General features: G+C 42.3%; 1 protein-coding gene and 1 long non-coding RNA gene across 5 annotated transcripts in view; one reads left to right on the top strand and one right to left on the bottom strand.

The window, feature by feature from the left end:
• LOC122554550 overlaps positions 1 to 8,318 on the top strand; it is a 52,574-nt gene extending 44,256 nt beyond the window's left edge. Inside the window, exon 3 of the long non-coding RNA XR_006313020.1 lies at positions 8,155 to 8,318. This is a non-coding gene — a long non-coding RNA (uncharacterized LOC122554550). The remainder of the gene's footprint in view (positions 1 to 8,154) is intronic.
• The window catches only part of fhip1aa (FHF complex subunit HOOK interacting protein 1Aa), a 195,130-nt gene that overhangs the window by 69,419 nt on the left and 105,835 nt on the right, over positions 1 to 19,876 (bottom strand). For all 4 annotated transcript variants that reach the window (XM_043699724.1, XM_043699704.1, XM_043699695.1 and 1 more), the window contains one exon: positions 17,660 to 18,283. In XM_043699724.1, coding sequence (XP_043555659.1) covers positions 17,660 to 18,283 — 624 coding nt within the window. The remainder of the gene's footprint in view (positions 1 to 17,659; positions 18,284 to 19,876) is intronic.

Raw genomic sequence — 19,876 nt, 5'->3', positions numbered from 1 at the left:
CCTTGAAAATTCACCATGCAGTGCTTCTAACATAGATGAGTACCTGTGGAGGTGATCAGCTGAAGGTGCAGCTTCCTTCAGTGTTGGCAAGTGGGTGAGAATGTTGTCCTCCATTTGGCTTGAGAGAAGCTGCAACATTCTCATAAAAGCCTTCACCAAGTTGTACATTTCATGCACAAACAGGCCCTTGCACTGCAGTTTCACATTTAATTCATTCATAAATGCAGTCACATCAACAGCAAAACCAAGATCTGCAATCCAGTCTGTATCTGAAAGCTGTGGAGTGCCATTCCCTTTCTTCACACAGAAATCTTGAATCTCTTCTCTCAGGTCCCATACACTTTTCAGCATTTTGCCCAGGCTGAGCCACCTGACAGCTGTGTGGTAGTCTTTGTCACGATGTTCAGTCTCATTTTCCTCCAAAAGTGAAACAAACTGCCTGTGATTCAAAGCTCTTGCCCTGATGAAGTTAACTATTTTAGTTACAACATCAACCACATGGTTAATTTTTACACAACACTTCCTGATGTATAATGCAATGCAAAAATACCAATTTCTGTTCAGGGTCAATTTCTGTCACTTTATCCTGCATTAAGAGTCCAACATTTTTTCCCGTTAGATTTGGACAACCATCCGTTGTCACACCCCCAGCTTGTCCCATTTTAGTCCCAACGTGTCCAAATATGCATTTACCTCAGTGATCAAATCATTACCAGTTGTTGTTCTTTTCATTGACTGCATGGCTGCCAGCTCCTCCATGATTTTAAAGTCTGTAGTTATTCCACGTACGAAGATGCGTATTTGCGCTGTGTCACGTATGTCGCAGCTCTCAGCCAAAGCCAAGGGAAAAAAAACCAAAGTTGACTGCTCTGTGCTGCAGCTGAAGCTCCAGATTTTCTCGCAATGTCCCCAATCCTTGTCGTTACAGTGCGTCGGAAGAGGGGCACATTCTCAAATGCCTCCTTTTTCTCCGGGCATTTCAGTTCTGCAGAGTCCAACAAGCAGTCCTTAATTAACTCTGCATCAAAAAACGGCTTTACTGTTACTGGTGATTTTGTGGAATATGACATAAATTGTATTGGCGTGAGCTGACATTTTGAGGGCTAGCCAGCAAGCATCACTTTTAGCTGTTCACGCAAGCACATACATGCGCATGTGCGTCCATACGTAAATAAAAAAAGCATCCTTTCCAAAACCAAAGCAACACAGTTGTATTGCAGGATAAAGTGACAGAAATTGACCCTGAACAGAAATTGGTATTTTTGCATTGCATTATACATCAGGAAGTGTTGTGTAAAAATTAACCATGTGGTTGATGTTGTATTGCGTGCATGGTGTAAATACTTTTTCATTTATGTTCTAATTTAAGATTGACCTCATGCGGGCCGGACAGGAACAACCAAAGGGCCGGATATGGCCCATGGGCCGTAAAATGCCCAAAGCTGCCTTAGAGGATGGTCTTTCCCCACTGTCCCTTGTGACAGCTGCCCCAGGCTTCAGTGCATCCCTCAGCAAGGAGTCCTGGCCTTTAGAATGCACCAGTCTGTAACCCGAGGTTGAGGTCAGCTTTTTGCACAGGAAGACCAACAGTTTCAGAAGAGCGTCTTTCACCATGTTGATGGTCTTCCAGGTGCAGTCGATATTTGGCTCAATGCGCGTCACACGCAACAGCCTATACACCAGAGAGTCGTGTGAGACAGAGCTGCTCGGGGTGAACCTTGACAAAAACCACTGCATCTCTCTCCAAACCTTCTGTGCAAAGGCCCATTCCAGAAGGGGATGTGTGATAGTCTCCCTGCCAATGCAGCTGCTTCGAGGGCAGTGTGCGGTGCTGTACAAGACACTGGGCATGCATGAAGGATCTGACGGGCAGTGCCCTTCTCACCACCAGCTAAGCAATGTCTTGGCACTTCCTGGAAAGTTCTAGCAACAAGGTTTTCTATTAAACAACTCTGACAGCTTGCCGAGGGAACCACGCGATAGGATCCACCCTCTGCTTTTCCTGCTGGGTCTTGAGGATGATACGTGCTGGCCATTTTCTGATGCACTTTTGGTCAAAGGTGTCTTCCTTTACAAATTTTTCCGCAAGGAACAGATGATACAGAACAGTCCAACAACCTTGGGAGCATTCCATAGCAACAAGGCCAAACCCATCCTTCACAACACTGGGGTCAGGTAGAACCTCCGTAAATAGTGACACTTGGTGTTTGCGTACTGAAAGTATACACACAGCCAGGTGCAGTTGCATACAAAGGTGGCCAATAGTATGAAGATGACATTGGGCACATTCGTCCCCCTCTTATCTAGAACTTTCATAAAAGATTCCCCTGTGCACATAGTCCTTCTTTAACCTCCAGATGAAGTGGAAGATAACTTGGTGACTGCATTAGCAAAGACTCAGGGAACAGGCCAGACCTGCACCACATACATACCTCTAATTTTCTGGTTTCTGTTAAAAAAGGTAGAGCATGTTGTGTTGAAGAATGGCGCTTTCCCTGTTTTAGGCACACAGTTTCAGCATTCGGCACTTTTAAGTCAGATACAGCACTTCCAGATGCAGAGGAAGGCAGTCCCCTGACCCGTCTGGCCCCCAACCCGATCCCAGAGAAGCACTGCCTAGTAGAACAGCTCTTTCCATGTTTCTTACCTACCATGCTGTGGCCTTCCTACAATTAGGGCCAAATTAGAGACAATTCTGTCTCATGAAAACTGGGATGATACTGCTGAAACCCACTGGCAACAAGTACAGGAAATATTTCATCCGAAATCTCAGAAGTACACTTTGGCATTGAGCTAACAAAAGCACCATTTCCTAATTTTAATGGTTTTTACAAATGCTTGTGGTGTCAGCAATGCAACCATTCAACTATAGGAGCTATTGAACCAACTCAATCCATCCAGTCAGTACAATTTACTCATGTTGCTGCCTTCTCTCCTCCCTTCTCCCACCCTCCTGGCTCATTATGCCACAGTTGTAGAGACAAATCAGCAAAGCTAACAACTGAACACTGAAGAGGAAAAAAAACTCAAGTAAAGCAGTGAAAAAGACATCTGGATGGGAACATGAATAGGATTGGCTTAGAGACACATGGGCCAAGTGCTGGCAAATGGGACTAGATTAATTTAAGATATCTGGTCGGCATGGATGAGTTGGACCGAAGGGTCTGTTTCTGTGCTGTACATCTCCATGACTCTATATTACAAATTGTCTTTTTCATTTGAGCTATAATCCAGACATCATTGGCTGCAATTTCAGTCTCCTATGTCACTTCTTTTAATACATTAGTGCAGATTGAAGTTTTCATTTTTTTAAATCCTAGCATACTTTCAGGAAGTCAAGGCTTGAATAATGACCTTTATGAGATAGAAAGTCTTTCTGCCTGATCCTCTTCGTACTAACCAGGAAAATGCTGGGTTAGAGTACCCTGATCATTGGCAGGTCAGAGCATATCCGGGCAAATGAGGCAGAACTAGGAGCCTACAAGGTACAAGATTAGCAACTCCTTCAGCTGTTCTCCAAGGCAGCCAAAAGATCTCGATAGAAATCTCACAACCAGATTCTTTTGACACAAGGACTGGAAACCAGACCAGTGCAAACTAAATAACATATATGAACTATTGAACGAGATATGGTTCAGCAGCACTCCATCAGAATTTCTGCCATCAAGAACGTGCCATGTGATCAGACAGTATCAAAGATGTACTCGAGCTATGTTTAGATCTGTGATGAATCCCTCACGCTGCAGACTGTAGTCAGTTTATAGCTTTATGAGATTGAGCGTCCCATCTGAAGAGGACTCATTTCCCTAGGACCCTGAGTGGGGTATCGCCAACTTTTCAGTATCTATGAAATTAGATGAACAGCCAGAAAACAAAGATGGAGAGACTGGGAACATCCCTTCCAACTCTCCTGCATAACCTCTATCAATATAGGCACAGCTTAAGTCTGTCCCTTTGGGCAAGCCCAGAGAAACTAGGACAATACAAACGGGTGGGGAAGTCCAGTGTGCACCTCGATTTCCTGTTCCTGGCACAAAGGTGATGTGTTCCCTGGGCAGTGCTGACCGGGAGAGTAACCCTTTAAGAAAGCACTTGAGCTGGACAGACATATGATTTGAGCTGTTGATGGGTAAGTAACATCTAGCACAAAGAAGAAAATCATTTCTTTTGCAATGGAGGTGAATGGGATTTGTATTGAACATCAAAGCAACAGGACCAAGAATATAAGTTAACATAAAAAGGAAAGATGATCAAAAGTAAATAGTGACGATTGGTTAGAGCTTGAGAAATAAGATCAATTTGGAATTGTTAGCGTCAGTCAGAAAGAAACCAGGGGATAATGAACATAGTAACAGAGTGGTCCAAAGTTAAGGCCTTGAGCCTATTCAGTGGGATCATGGTTAATCTGTGAACAAACTTCATATACTCTCATCTTTGCCCGATATCTTTTAATATATTTTGTTAACAGATGTCTTAGTTTGCTAAATTAACTATTCATTCTTGAGCTATCAGTTGCAGAAGATAACTACAATTTTCAATCACCTTTTAAGCCCATACGATACAGGAGCAGGAGTAGGCCAACAAGTCTGCTTTACTGAGTCTGAGGTTATGGTTGACCTGACTATACTCAACATCATTTCCCTGCCTTTTCACTATAATCCTCGATTTCCTTACTGATTAAAAATCTATGTAGAATTCTTACTTAACCACATAGGAACAGAGTCAAATGGCATAGAAACAAGCTCCTCGGCCCACTATGTGCTCGTCCAGATGTTTCTTAAATGTTGAGAGAATATCTGCCTTCACCACGTTCTCAGGCAGCATGTCCTATACCACTCTCTGGGACCCCGCTAGTCACAGGCTTCCAATTACAAAAACAACCCCACACCTTCACTCTTTGCTTGCTACTTGGAAGTCGGTTTTTGATCCAGTTTGCCAACTTGCCTTGGATCCCAAGGGCTCTTCCCTTTTTGGACCATCCTTCCATGTGGGACCTGTCAAAGTCCTTACTGAAGTGCAAGTAAACCACATCAACTGCATTACCCGCATCAATATCTTCAGACACCTTTCAAAAAACTTTTCAATTAGTCAGAAAGGGTCTCCCTCAAACAAATCCAAACTGACTATTCCTGATCAATCAGTGCTTCCAAATGTTGATTAATCCTGTTTTTCCTGGAGGTATTGGGCTCTAACGTTTAGACTATGCTCCATAGACCTTGACTCCCTAAACAGCCCTGGTCAATATTCCGCAGCCCATGGACATTTGTAATTCATCTCACCTAATACTTGGTCAGGGAATGATTCTGGTGCACAAGCTCTCTGCTTTTCAATTCCATCCCTCCACAACTAAAACAAAGTTTGTTTCTTTTAATTGAATTATGGACCTCCATCTTTATGAAGGTCTATGCATCTGCATTCCCAGATTGCGCTGGTCCTCCATCCCAATTTAGACACTTATTTTCTAAAGAAGATGGATGTTGTTAACCCACCTGTCACTACCCACTTACCTACCTTGAAATGAAGAGAGTATTGTGGGGTATCTTAAATCTGAAGGAAATAGAGAAAAGGTTAAAAATACTCAAAAGGTCAGGTAGCATCTATTGAGAGGGAAAGTGATTTAACATTTCTGGCCAATGATCTTTCATCAGAACTCAAAATCTATTTGCCAATTATACACTCATTTGGCAAGATTGTACAAGCCTTAGTTTCCCTCAGCATTAACCATACTTCCCAATTTAGTGCCTTATGCAAATTTTGAAACCATACTTAAAGTCATAGGTTCATACAGCACGGTAACAGACCCTTGGGTCCGACAAATCCATGGCAAACATAATCCCAAACTAAACTAGACCCACCTACCTCCTGGCCCATATCCTTCCAAACTTTTCCTATTCATATATCCATCCAGATGTCTTTTAAATGTTGTAATTGTACCACCACTTTCACAGGAAATTCATTCCACACGCGAATCATCCTCTAAACAAAAACTAGCCTCTTATGTCATTTTTCAATTTCTCTCCTCTCACTTTAGAAATGTGCCTTGAAATGCCTCATCCTAGGGGAGAGACAGCTACCATTAACTACATCTATACCTTTTATCATTTTGTAAACTTCTATCAGGTCGCCTCTCAACCTCCTATGCTCCAATGAAAGTAGTCCCAACCTTTCCAGCCTTTCTTTAAAACTCAAACCTTCTATTCCCGGCAACATCTTCTGAATCCTCTCCAGCTTAATAATATCCTTCTGATAACTGGGTGACCAGAACTGGACACAGTATTCCAGAAGAGGCCTCACTAATGTCTTGTACAACCTCAACATGACTTCCCAAATCTTATACTCAAAGGACTGAGCAAGAAGGCAAGTGTGCGTAGTGCCTTTTTAACCACCCTGGCTGTACTTGATGCAAACTTTAAAGAATTATGCAGCTGCATCCTTAGGTTCCTCTGTTCTACAACATTAGCCAGGGTCCTATCATTAATTGTTTGTTGTACCAAAATGCAATACCTCACATTTATCCAGATTGAACTCCATCTGCCATTTTTCAGCCCATTGACCTATTTGATCAAGATCCCTTTGTAATCTCTGAAAACCTTCTTCACTGTCCTCTATGTCTCCAATGTTGGTGTCATCTGCAAACTTACTAACCAGGTGTTCTACATTCTTATCCAAATCATTTATATAAATAACAAACAAAAGAGGACCCAGAACTGATCCCTGTGGAACACCGCTGGTCACAGGCCTCCAATCCGAAAAGCAACCCTCCACCATTATTCTGTCTCCTGCCAATTATATATCCATCTAGCCACCTAAATCGTGTATATAAATATGCAGAGCACTGATCCTTGTGGAACATTACTATTGTGTCATCTGTTAAGCTAATTAACTACCTTTGACCCCTTCTCTCTCTCGCTCTTCAAACCAATTGGTATCTGCTCTGTTACTTACCACTCACCCCGAATCCCATGCACACACACTTTACTGACAAGCCCTAACGAAGTATGTAATACCTTATCAAATGGTTTTTGGAAATGCATGTAAGTCAGTGGAATCAGGGAAAGCAATAAACTGTGGTCACATGGTCGCTACTGCTGATTGCTATGAACGATGATCATAGAATCTGTACAACATGGAAGCAGGCCATTCAGCCCATCGAGCTCACACTGACACCACCCCCCCACCTCCACCAAAAAGCATCCCACCCAAGCCCACACCCTGACCCGATCCCTGCAACCCTGTGTTTCCCATGACTAATCCATCTTTGTGCTGTGGGAGGAAACTGGAACATCTGGAGGAACCCACGCAGAGACGAGGAAAATGTGCAAACTCCACACAATCAATCAGTCACCCAAGGGTGGAATCACACCCAGGTGACTGGTGCTGTGAGGCAGCAGTGCTAACCACTGAGCCACCCTGGTTCAAAACCCAAAAGAATCAGTGATGTCCTTTAGTGAAGGAAACCTGCCATCCTTACCCTGTCTGGCTGACATCTGGCTCCAAATCCATAGCAACGTGGTTGACTCTTAACTACCCACTGGATAGTTAGGATGGGAGCGATAAATACTCTCCTAGCCAGCAACGCCCACATTCCACGAATGAATAAAGAAAAACTTGTGCCAACCTTATTATTCATACTACTGGTTCAGAACTTTCAAATCAATTCCTAATTTAGGAGTTAAAAGCAGCTTCCCGAATTTCAAACAGTGTCATGTCAATACAGTATAGTATTGCTGGAACAGTATAACAGACCAAATTTCTTTAGGCTGAAGTAAACAGTTATCAATCGACCTAAAATATGCTGGGAATAAGAAAATCCTACAGGCAATGTTTTGGTGAGACACACCCTGAAGGGACGCCCTCAAGATTAGAATTACTGTTGAAACCAGAGGAGGAGTCGTCAGAGGAATAAAACTCAGGATTGATCTTACTGGAGCAGCACGGAGGGATTTAGCAAAGACTAAAGCCGTCAAAAGGTCAACTTTGTCTTTCGAGCAACTAACAACTAAATCGATAAAGACAGTGGGAAGAGTTGGCACAAATTACAAAGCACACATTTAAGGCATTAAAACAATAACTACAGTACAGGAGTTGCAGAGAGAACACATTTGTAATTTTTTTTGCCATTTATTTTCGATATCTTTCCCATTTTTCACACAGAGCTGAATGCGACCCACACTGGCTCCATATGATTGACAGATGCAGTCGAGAGAATTTTGTATTTGAGACAACAGAAAGGCAAGTGGAATTGCATCAAGATTCAGTTCCACATTTGACAGGAGGAGGGACAATGATGTATGCAATCTCCTATGTCCTTCACAAACACAAAGAATCATCAACAAATTAAAAGCAATCAGACTAGGCCAAGTGAAGAATATCTAATCACTTGCAGTTATTTTAATTAAAAGAGCAACTTCATTTCATGAATTTGCACCACGTGCCCTTGAACACATAATGGGAACTCAGACTTGAGCTCATGGGGAATTTCCATCTGCTAATTTTAACAGAAGGAACATCTTAAAGAATCCACTGACCTCCTTAACCAACTCACCCCAAGTGCAAGGGAAATACATGAATCAAATATTTTGCTATTTTCTGCAGGAGGTAAATAATTGGAGGAGCATAACAGCGGGGAGACAAATATAATGCAATAAATGGGATTAGAAATAAAGAAAAGGTCAAGGAGGTCACTGTCACTCGGCCAATAGGGCTATCAATAGTATGAGTGGCTAGTTGTTAAAAAGATTCCCTGTTAATATACTCGTCTGGTCTGTAGCAACAGGGAAGTGCCGTGGATCGCACTTAGAATTATTCAACACATAACATGACAAATTGTTGTTTGAAAGGTTTTGCCCAACAAAATTAACATTTTCCAGCGAGGAGATAGATATCAAGTGAATTTATGAGGAGGGGACAACATGCTTTAGCTGCAGGGAACCAAAACTAGGAGACTCAAGGAATATAAAGTAAGCCACAAGGATATCAGATTAACATCAGAATATATGGCTCCTTCGGATCTGAATTTAAAATACTAAAACTGTTGAGGTGAAAACTAGGACAAAGACAAGGAGATATAACTTGGGTTTCAATGAGAAGTAATAAGTAGCTGTGTATAGAAACATGTCAACATTATCCATTAATTATTTATGGTAACATTTAGTACAACAATAATTAACAGCCCAGCATTAAAATAGCAGGTTCAGGATAACAAGTAAAATACACATTTCCTCTGATTTTAAGTCATGTCCAAATTGCAGATGAACTTCATTAGAACCATAGAACCACGGGACACCTCCAGTGTGGAAACAGGCTACACCAACCCTCCGAAGAATATCCCTCCCAGACCCACCCTCTTAACCTATAACCCTACATTTCCCATGACTAATGCACCTAACCCACACTTCGCTGAACACTATAGACAATTTAGCATGGCCAATTCACCAATTCACCTGACCTGCACATCTTTGGAATGTGGGAGGAAACCGGAGCACCCGGAGGAAACCCACACAGACACAGGGAGAACGTGCAAACTCCACACAGACAGTCACCCAAGGCTGGAACTGAACCTGGGACCCTGGCGCTGTGAGGCAGCAGTGCTAACCACTGAGCCACCGTGCCACCCCTTATTACTATATTACTGACAGCCTCACTGACATTTACAGTACGGGAGGTGGCCAGTTAGCTCATCATGGGCATGCCAGTTAACACGGATCTGACTAAACTAATCCCATTTTCCAGATCTTGGTCCAGAATCCTGATTGCTATAGCAACACTAGTGAGTATCTAAATATTCCTTAAATATTGAGAGAATTTCTGACTCAGCCACCCTTTCAAGGCAGTGAGAGCCAAACTTGTATTAGTCTCCAAAAGAAAAACCTCCTCAACTCTGCTCTTAGCTTTAAATCTGTGCCCCCTGGTTACTTGCTCCCCTACTAATGGGGAAGAGCCTTTGTATCCACACTCACATCTTATTCATTGTTATCAGGTCCACTCACAACCGTCCCTGCTCCAAGTAAGCCAAGCCCAGCCTATTCAATCTTTCCTCACAGCTCAGTCCTTCCAGCCCAGGCAGCATCCTGATAAATCTCCTCAGCACCAGCTCTAGCACCATCCTTCCTATAACGTGGTGACCAGAGCTGCACATTGTACTTCATGTGTGGCCAAATCAGCACATAAACAGTTCCAGCATAATTTCCCTGCTCTTATAATCTATGCTGTGACTAGTAACAGCAAGGATCCCATGTGCCACCTTAAGCCACTTGCCCTGTTATGTTCAGGATCTGTAGATCTGCACACCAAGTACTTTTTTGAGAACCTGACCATTCACTGTGTAATCCCTTGCCTTCGTAACTGTGTTAACTCTCACTTTCCAAGTGGGACTCCATTTGCCACTGTTCTGCCTAGCTAACCAGTCCATTGATATCCTTCTGCAGTTTACACTACCCTCATTATTTACCATCCTACCAACTTTTATGGGTAAGATTCTTTTTAAAAGATCTTTTTTTTGGATTTTTTTCCAATTCTTGGAATGTGAGCAACACTGGCAAGACAGCATCTACTGCCAACACTAACAGTGTTGTCAGCAATTTTGTAAAAGTCCAAAGTCACATTAAGGTCAGACTGGGTAGTAGTGGGTAAACTCCTGCATCAGGATAGATTTTTAAAATAGTTCAGCACTTTCCATGGCAGTTCTTTCTGGTACTGGTGCACAAGTGACCAGGTTGAATGAACTGAAATCATCATCTTCAATATTGCAGGCCAATAACGTATTGAAGAGTTTCACGTCTCTGCCTTGCTTTCGTAAAGAGAAGCCTTCAACTTGTTGCAGGCCCGTCAATCTGGCTGGATGGCAGGGTGGAAAACCAGAGACAGGAGGGCACACTGGGAAGGTAGCCTCATTAAAATCCAAACCCACCACTGGGAAAGCATCCCTAGGAGCGCATGTGTTAGATAGGGAGAATTTCCCATTTAAGCCCCACTGAATCCCCACAGAGAGAGAGAGAGAGACAGACAGAAAGACACACAGAAAAAGGGACAGAAAGAGAGTATTTGTCTGTGTGTACATGTGTTGTGTGTTTGTCTGTGCATCTGCGTGCATCTGTGTGTGTGTGTGCGTGCGTGCGCGTGCGCGCGCGCGCGTGTGTGCGTTTCCGCCAGGCACTCAGTTTCTTCCCATAGCCCAAAGATGTGCAAGTTAGGTGGATTGCCCATGCTACATTGCCTTGTAGGGTCCAGGAATGTGTAGGTTAGGTTGGTTAACCATGGTAAATGCAGATGAAGGGATTTTGCCCGAAACATCGATTCTCTTGCTCCTTGGATGCTGCCTGATCTGCTGTGCTTTTCCAGCACCACACTCTTGACTCAGCGCTCCAGCATCTGCAGTCCTCACTTTCATGGCAAATGCAGGCTTTGGGAAAGTGTATAAGGTATGAGCAATAGAGAGAAGAGCTAAATTCTGAGTTTTGTGAAACAAGAGATTCAGCTGAGCATGACTCAGATCAGATAAGAACTTACTGTTAACAATGGGATGCTGGAGGCAAGGGTAATGAGTTAACAAGGTGGAAAAGTATTCATGATGTAGAGCCATTTAATAATATTGGAAGCAGTATGTCAGGTCAGTTTAACAAGGTGAAACGTCTTCATTATGTGAAGTCAGTTATTCATTGTGTAACAGCAGATGGCTTTATCTTTACTATTGACACTCATTGATTGTAACGGTCACCCAATTAATATGTATGTTGCCGTATCTGGATGCTCCTCCCTGTGAAATGACTATATAATTCATTAAGAAACTGCTGTTCTAGACACAACTGTAAACCCATGTCTCTGTGCACATGGGTGATCATTCTCTCTCCCTCCAGGGCCCAGAATAAAGATGAAAGAGGTAAAACTACACTGTGTCTCTGAGCATTTTGCTTCAACTGAGGGGAGTGTAAAACGGGACGACATTACTGGTGTAGTCGGCAGGATCCGAACTCATAGTTACGATCGGACGGTGTCAGCAGCTGCCTGGAACATCAGTGTCTCGAGACGGACGGGCCCACAAGGTAAGATTTTAAACCTTGGTCCCTCTTGATATCCCTGTGTGCAAGAGGCGGCCCCCCTCATTCAATCACTCTCTATTCTATAGAGACACAGTTTTGTAAGCGCGCTGGCAGGCAAAGGTTTGAATCCTCTGTGTTTTATTTGGGTGGGGGGGATTAATCAGAACCCCTGGGTTTAATTGAGGTTCGAGTCTTTTGCGTTGTGTTGAGGTTCACGTTCTCTGGGGTGAAGTGGGATTCGAACCCTCTGGGTTTAATTGAGGTTTGATTCCTGTGAGGAGTAAAGTGAGAAAGGGGTTGAAGTCCCCTAGTGGCAAAATTTGAGGCTCTAAGAGTCTTTGTTTTGGGGGAAGAGAGTGGCTTGGACTGCGGCGCCATGCGGTCTGCTGTGAGGGCTTTCTCTTTTTAGAAGGGTAATTTCAGTGAGAGGATGCAAATAAATAAATAAATAAATAAATACAAGAAATTAAGGCTATAATTTCTTGTACACTTGGGTTGAAAAGGGAAAGTTGGAATGTAAATTGTGCCATGCTGAGAGTGTTTGATGTTTAAAAATTCTAGTTTGTTAAAATACTGGTTCAGAAAATCCTTTTAGGTAACTGTTTTGCCTTGTTGAAATTAGGATCTCAATTCAATGTGTTTTGTGAGCTATGTAATGAGACAGATTTTGTTTCTACATTGAAATAGTACAAAAGTATGTCCTTTTTAAAATTATCAAACTTGTAACCTTAAGACTAATTGATTGAGTGCCTTGAGCCCCTGATGTGTTTGAAATTCTGTAATGCCTGTTTAAGAAAAAGTGGGGTCTGGGGTCATGCTTTAACCAGATGAGAGAATTGTATTAAACTATCTTTGCTGCTGTGTTTTTAATGCAGAGTGTTCACAAAAAGAAAAGTGCATTTTGAGTTTGATGTTTTGTTAGGATTTTAGAGAATATCAGAACTGGAGGCTGAGCTGCTTAAATTCTGTTAATTTTTGTTAAGACTTCATTGGCCCCCTTCATACTGTAAACTCAAAGAAGGGTGATCTCTCCCAAAGTTGCCACTCTAATTCCAACTGTTTCATTTGGGAAGATTCATTTGGAGAACATATTTTAATATATTCTGCATTTGTTTCTCACAAATATTTGAGATTTAAATGTGAACTGAAACTACCTCTTCAATGGCTGAGCCACAGGAAACATTTTGTTGTTTTCTCCCTGTTCCAGATGTTTGAAATCCTTTTCCTAACAGCTTTCACATTAGCCAAGTATTAATTTGTTAAAGAAAATAATTTTTGAATAACCTGAATGAGGTCCCCCGAAGGTTTGATTTTAGGACCACTGATTGTTGTTTATAATTGACTGATTTGTTTAAGCAATACAATTTAGATTGTATAAAACTTGATAATGTCATAAGTAGTGAACAGAGTAACAGACTCAATAATTCAAAGAATGTTGGATTAGGCAGCCACAGTTTAGTGTAGTTAAATATGGGACAGTCTTCGTCCTGATACCCACCTTGACAAGGAAGGAACAAGAGAGAGGAAATGCTGAGATACTTTCAGCAGCTAACATCATCTCTCGAGTTTCTCCATTCACAGGTAAAGCATGCCTTTGGACCACAAGCTGATCCAACGGATCCAATCAGGTACCCAGTTATGAGCATGAAAAGTCAAGAAGCTAACAACAGTGAAGAGGTCTGTATGCTGTTTGTCAGTGACCTTCCTGTGGACATTAAACCACGTGAGCTTTACCTTGTTTTTCGATCACTTGAGGGATATGAAGGTTCACTGATCAAGCTAACATCACAAGGCCAGTTGGCTTTGTTAGATTTAACAGCAGGGCAGGAGCAGACACAGCGTAGAATGCAGCGTTCACCAAGCCTGCTGCTGTACTGCACACTCCGATGCGCTGGTATCCTCCATCTGAAGCATCTCCGCAAGGATGGAAGTCTCATCAGCTTTAAGTATTTAACTGCCCTTATCCAAGAATGCAGATTTCTCCATGCAGTGATAGGAAGGGCAGACTGGATTTTATTTTCAGGTTGGACTTTACTGAAGGAGATTTTGGAGAACTGACTCATTTCCACTCAACTTGGAGGGGGTGGAATGGTCACTAAGGACCGTGGATTTAAGAACTTTACTGGTGAATCTTTTCCACATGGGAGGATTCTTCAAACTCTATGTATTGGAACAGACCAGTAATTTTTGTTGTTATAATCATTGTATTCTGTGTGTCAATAACTTGTTTAAATACTGGCTTTCAGAGACTCATAAAAGCTGATAGTGCCATCTCGGTGGTTATCATGAAATGAGAAAAGGAGGGAATTAGAATGTGTATAGGGTATAAGCAGGCAGGGAAAGAGTTAAGTTCTGTGTTTTGTGAAACAAGAGGTTCAACTGAGCATGACTCACCTTAGATAAGAACTTACTGTTAACAATGGGGTGCTGCACCTTAGATAAGAACTTACTGTTAACAATGGGGTGCTGGATGCAAGGGTAATGGCTTAACAAGGTGGAAAAGCATTCATTATGTAGAGCCATCTAACAAGATGAAGAAGCATTCAGTATGTAAAGGCAGTTAACAAGGGGAAAAGTATTCATTATATGAAGCCAGTTATTCATTGTGTAACAGCAGTCAGCTTTATTTTTACTATTGACACTCGTTAATTTTAACAGTCACCCATTCAATATGTATGTTGCCTTATCTGGATGCTCCTCCCCATAAAATGACTATATAGTTAATTGAGAAACTGCTGTTCTATAGAAGACCGTGAACTCATGTCCCTGTGCACATGAGCGATCGTTCTCTATCCCCCCAGGGCCCGGAATAAAGATGAAGGAGGTAAAACTACACTGTCTCTCTGAGCATTTTGCTTCCACTGAGGGGGGAAACAGGGCGACAGGTCTTGGTGGGATGCTTTTCGGAGGATTGGTGTGGATTTGATGGGCTGAATGGCCCACTTCTGCACTGAAGAGATTCTATGAAGAAGAACAAATAAAACAAGAGGAGGCCATTCAGCCCCTTTAGCCTGTTCTGCTATTCAATAATCAAACCTGATCTGAGTATGTCCCTAACTCTGCTTTCCTACCTGTTTCTCATAACCTTGGACTTCCTTTTGGGTCAGACATCTGCCTAAGATAGCCTTGAACTGACCTATTGACCCAATGATCCAGCATTCACTGCTCTAGGGAGTACTGAATTTCAAAGATAAACCACAATCTGAGAAGAAATTTGTGCTTTCAGTCCAGAACTTCACGCACACAAAGTGAATTCATAAATGTGTTCTCAGGTATATTGCTAATTAAATAGCAATATAACTATTGGTTGTATAGAATGCTCATTGTATTCGCATTATTCATGAATAGATACAGTGACATTTGGTTGTGAGCAAATATAAGATTTACTGAAGATGTGCTTTGACAATCTTCTTCAGATATTGTGTGTCACTCTATTTGCAACTAGAATCCCTCAGCACTGAGAGCAATACGGTTAATTGTAAGTCTGCAGTCCTTTATATAAGCCGTTGCCTTGCACTGCTGAACATGCCAGAGGTACTGTGTAAACCAGGATATGTTTACTCTCATGGAAAAAAGCCAGTTCATGGATGGAATTCACCTCAAATACAATAAAGCTGTGTAGTTGATTAGATGGCACATCCAAGTAGTGACAGATCCCATAATTGTATAACAATTCCTTCTGTTTGTATAGTGATCGTAACGTAACAAAATATTGCAGGCTCCTTCACAGGGGCTGAGCTAAAGGAGAAAATACATGAGCACAGATTGGCCAAAAAGTGTCAATGTAGAAGCGGAGGCAACTTGTGCTCAATCAGGCAAAGCAACCGAACCACTCAAGTGGTGACCGAGGGGGTCAAGAGAGCTGGTCCTCATAAAACACAACAAACAGCTGAAGTGGAAGCTTACTGAATTACAGAACAGGAATTACTAACCACACAGTTTCTTCAGATCTTATCATTCTTACGCAATTTGCATGTCACTGAAAAGATACATTTAGAAGCTTGAATTTATTAGGAAAATTTGCAAGAAATACCAGAGTAAGAGGAAAGCAAGCATCCATGCTAGATGAGACAATAATTATCCTGATCCAATATTTTCCATTGCATAACACACAAGCTCATAAATGGGCTTAGTGCCATTCAAAGGCCAGGACCCCTAGTCCTGCACAATCGACCTCAGATTACCCCAAAAGTGGAAAGTATCTCAAATATTTAAGCAACAGGTGAGGCTGGATTAGATTAGATTAGATTCTCTACAGTGTGGAAACAGGCCACACTACCCCTCTGAAGAGAAACCCACCCAGACCCATTCCCCTACCCTATATTTACCCCTGACTAATGCACCTAACACTGTGGACAATTTAGCATGGCCAAATCAAATAACCTGCACATCTTTGGATTGTGGGAGGAAACCGGAGCACCCGGAAGAAACCCACACAGACACAGGGAGAATGTGCAAACTCCACACAGAGAGGTGGGAATTAAACCCAGGACCCTGTAGCTGTGAGGCAGTAGTGCTAACCACTGAGCCACCATTTCACAATACAATGCAGTAGCAACACAAGTGGCATTCGTCCCTAACTGGATACTGCCGTCCAAGCAACAGATATCCATCTATCACACAAGTGATTAATATGGGATATGAATTTCAGTGCCAGTAATGTGGGGTGGCACGGTGGCTAGCACTGCTGCCTCACAGCGCCAGGGACCCGGGTTCGATTCCAGCTTTAAGTGATTGTCTGTGTGGAGTTTGTACATTGTCCCTGTGTCTGCGTGGGTTTCCTCCGGGTGCTCCGGTTTCCTCCCACAGTCCAAAGATGTGCAGGTTAGGTGAACTGACCAAGCTAAATTGCCTGTAGTGTTCAGGGATATGTAGGTTAGATGCATGAGTCAGGTGGTAAATATAGAGTAATGGGGAATGGATTTGGGTGGGATACTCTTCAGAGGGTTGGTGTGGACTTGTTGGGCTGAAGGGCGTGTTTCCACACTGTAGGGATTCTAATTCTAATTCTGACTGTACGTCCCAAAGACGGGTAGATCATATCAAACAACATCTTCTTTTAGTTCTTTAAAACAAAGTACTTCCCGTACCCGTGGTTGCAAAATTCACAACAGACTGTTGAAGATTCGATGTGATTACATGATTGGACAGCACATGCTGCATAATCTTGATTGCGTTAAGAATCATGCTGACAATTGATTGATCATTATCAATCAGTATTGCAGTTCAGCCTATACTAGAAGTTACGTACATTAATACATAAGACCCGGCCCTTTACTGCAACAACCATTGTCTTGTTTATTCTTAGGACAATGCCTTGACCAGAGTCAACTTGTCTGGTTTAAAATTTGATCAAAACTTAGTACTTAACTATCAATCATTATTTAACTGGTACACTGGCTATGGCAACACATTAACCAATCAGCTCTCTTCTTCCTTTTTATTGGTAGTCTTGCAAATTGTCCTAACAAATACAAGATGAAAAACTTAACAAAATGTACCATTTTCAACAATATTCATGTTCGATACTGCCACAACAACAACGCACATAATAACGGTGATCGGTTTCCTCCAATTACAAAGGAGCCATAATTACTAGCATTAAATGCTGAAACTCTTACCGGACAGAAGTATGTATTTTCCACAATGTGTTTTGCCACATCATGTTCACCCGACATGGACATGATAAACAGCAAAGCATCTCGAGCCTGCTGTCCCACTACCCCCTCTCGGTGAATGAAGGGAATCAGTAAGGAGAAAATGAGAAAGTTTGTTGCTCCCTGGTCTTCACTCGTGTGGAAAAAGAGCTCCAAGGTAGAAGGGTCCTTAGCCAGGATGGAACAGAGCTGATTGAGGAGTAAGACCAGTTCAGTTTCCACCTTGGGCGCAGTAGTCCCAGAGCACACACTTAACATCATCATTAAAGGCCGCAAGATTGGCTTGTGGTGCAGCAAAGGCTGATGGCATTGTGTGACCAACATTTCATAGATTTTTATCTGCTCGATTTTCATTTCGTCTGTGAACTCCCTTCGAAGACTCCACAGGAAAAGTTTCTCCATGACATTTTCTGTCACCACAAACTCGAGGATAGGACCCATGGAAGCATCTTCAACTCGCTCCTCAATCAGCAGAAAGATCATGTGCTCAACATAATTCTGAACGGCGCTAGCTTCATCGGGAGGGATACTCCCGTGTCTGGCACTGGAGGTTTTCAGTGGGTCATACCTCTCTAAGATCTTCATCACCTGTGCACGAATAAATAACATTTGTTGACATTATTCACATCACCAAAGAGTAATCTGCAGCTATACAAGTTAAGGCCTCCCCTCAGAACTAAGATGAGCATCAGCATCCCTGGGATAGTGAAGGCTGCAGGTAATGTTGCTGTCCAATAATCTCTGTATTGGGAAGTGAATATAAAATATCACTGGATGAGGGCAGATTGGGTTGAATTAATCATTGTGCATTTTTTTTAAAAATCATTCATGGGATGAGTGTGCTTAGAGGGCAGGTAAGGGTCAATCTATGGATCTAGAGTCATACATAGGGCAGATTGGGAAGAATTGCTGTTACCTTTCCTAAAAGACATCAGTGAACCAGATGGATATTTTAAACAATTGACAACAGTCGTCATTAGACTCTTAACTCCAGATTTTTATTGAATTTAAATTCCACCATCTGCCATAGCAAGAGTCGAACCCAAGTGCCCAGAACATTGCTGGGGTCTCTAGATTAATAGCTTCAGGCCAACACCTCCCGGAGTGATAACAAGCAGACTCCTGACTGGATTTTCTCCTCTATTCTCAGTGGCACTTACATTATCTGCAGTACGTGAAAGTAAACCAGATGCGATCAACAAACTGGGCCCAGTAAAGGGAGTCAAACTCAACACCACCCTGACCACATACCTCACTGATGATTTGGAGATGCCGGTGTTGGACTGGGGTGTACAAAGTTAAAAATCACACAACACCAGGTTATAGTCCAACAGGTTTTTAATTGGAAGCACTAGCTTTCGGAGCGACGCTCCTTCATCAGGTAGTTATCTGAAAGCTAGTGTGCTGCCAATTAAACCTGTTGGATTATAACCTGGTGTTGTGTGATTTTTACCTCAATGATGTACTGGATAAATGTGACAAAGCATCTGGAAAACCATCCTGTCTAACACGTCTGTTTTGAAATATGGGTTGGAAGTTTAGGTAAAGAAAACCAGATCACAAAACATTGATTACAGAGCAACTGGGAGGGAATTTCATTGGTGCTGGGAAAGACAGCACGTTCTTCACACTTCCACCCCTCTTTAGAAAACAGCCTTCAAAAAGCCTGTGAATTGAAATTGAAAAATAATGCTATCTTCTAGAAAGTTAGCTTCTGTGGACAGGACATCAACAATACTGTTCTCAAGTCACTAAATGCTGGTTTAGTCAGCAGTGCTCACACACTGAAAATAGAACTCAACTTTGTCATGAAACACGAACTGGAGAATTCATCTCTTCTAAACAGTGAATTAGCTTCCCGGATCAAGTAAAGTTCCTTAATTAAGGATAATCGAGCACATACGTATGATTTTAAGTGATAGCTAGTGTATTACCAAATTAAAGCCCAAGAATGCATGGACTACCCTTCATCCAAAGAAACAATTAATTTGGTGACGTGGTGGCTCAGTGGTTAGCACTGATGCCTCACAGCACCAGGGAGCCGGGTTCAATTCCAGCCACAGGTGATTGTGTAGAGTTGCTCATTCTCCCCGTGTCTGCATGGGTTCCCTCCGGGTGCTCTGGTTTCCTCCCACAGTCCAAAGATGCGCAGTTTAGGTGGATTGGCCATGCTAAATTACT

Source organism: Chiloscyllium plagiosum, chromosome 1, assembly GCF_004010195.1.
Source record: "Chiloscyllium plagiosum isolate BGI_BamShark_2017 chromosome 1, ASM401019v2, whole genome shotgun sequence".
NCBI classification, from domain to species: Eukaryota; Metazoa; Chordata; class Chondrichthyes; order Orectolobiformes; family Hemiscylliidae; genus Chiloscyllium; species Chiloscyllium plagiosum.
This window is presented reverse-complemented; position numbering and strand designations above follow the sequence as displayed.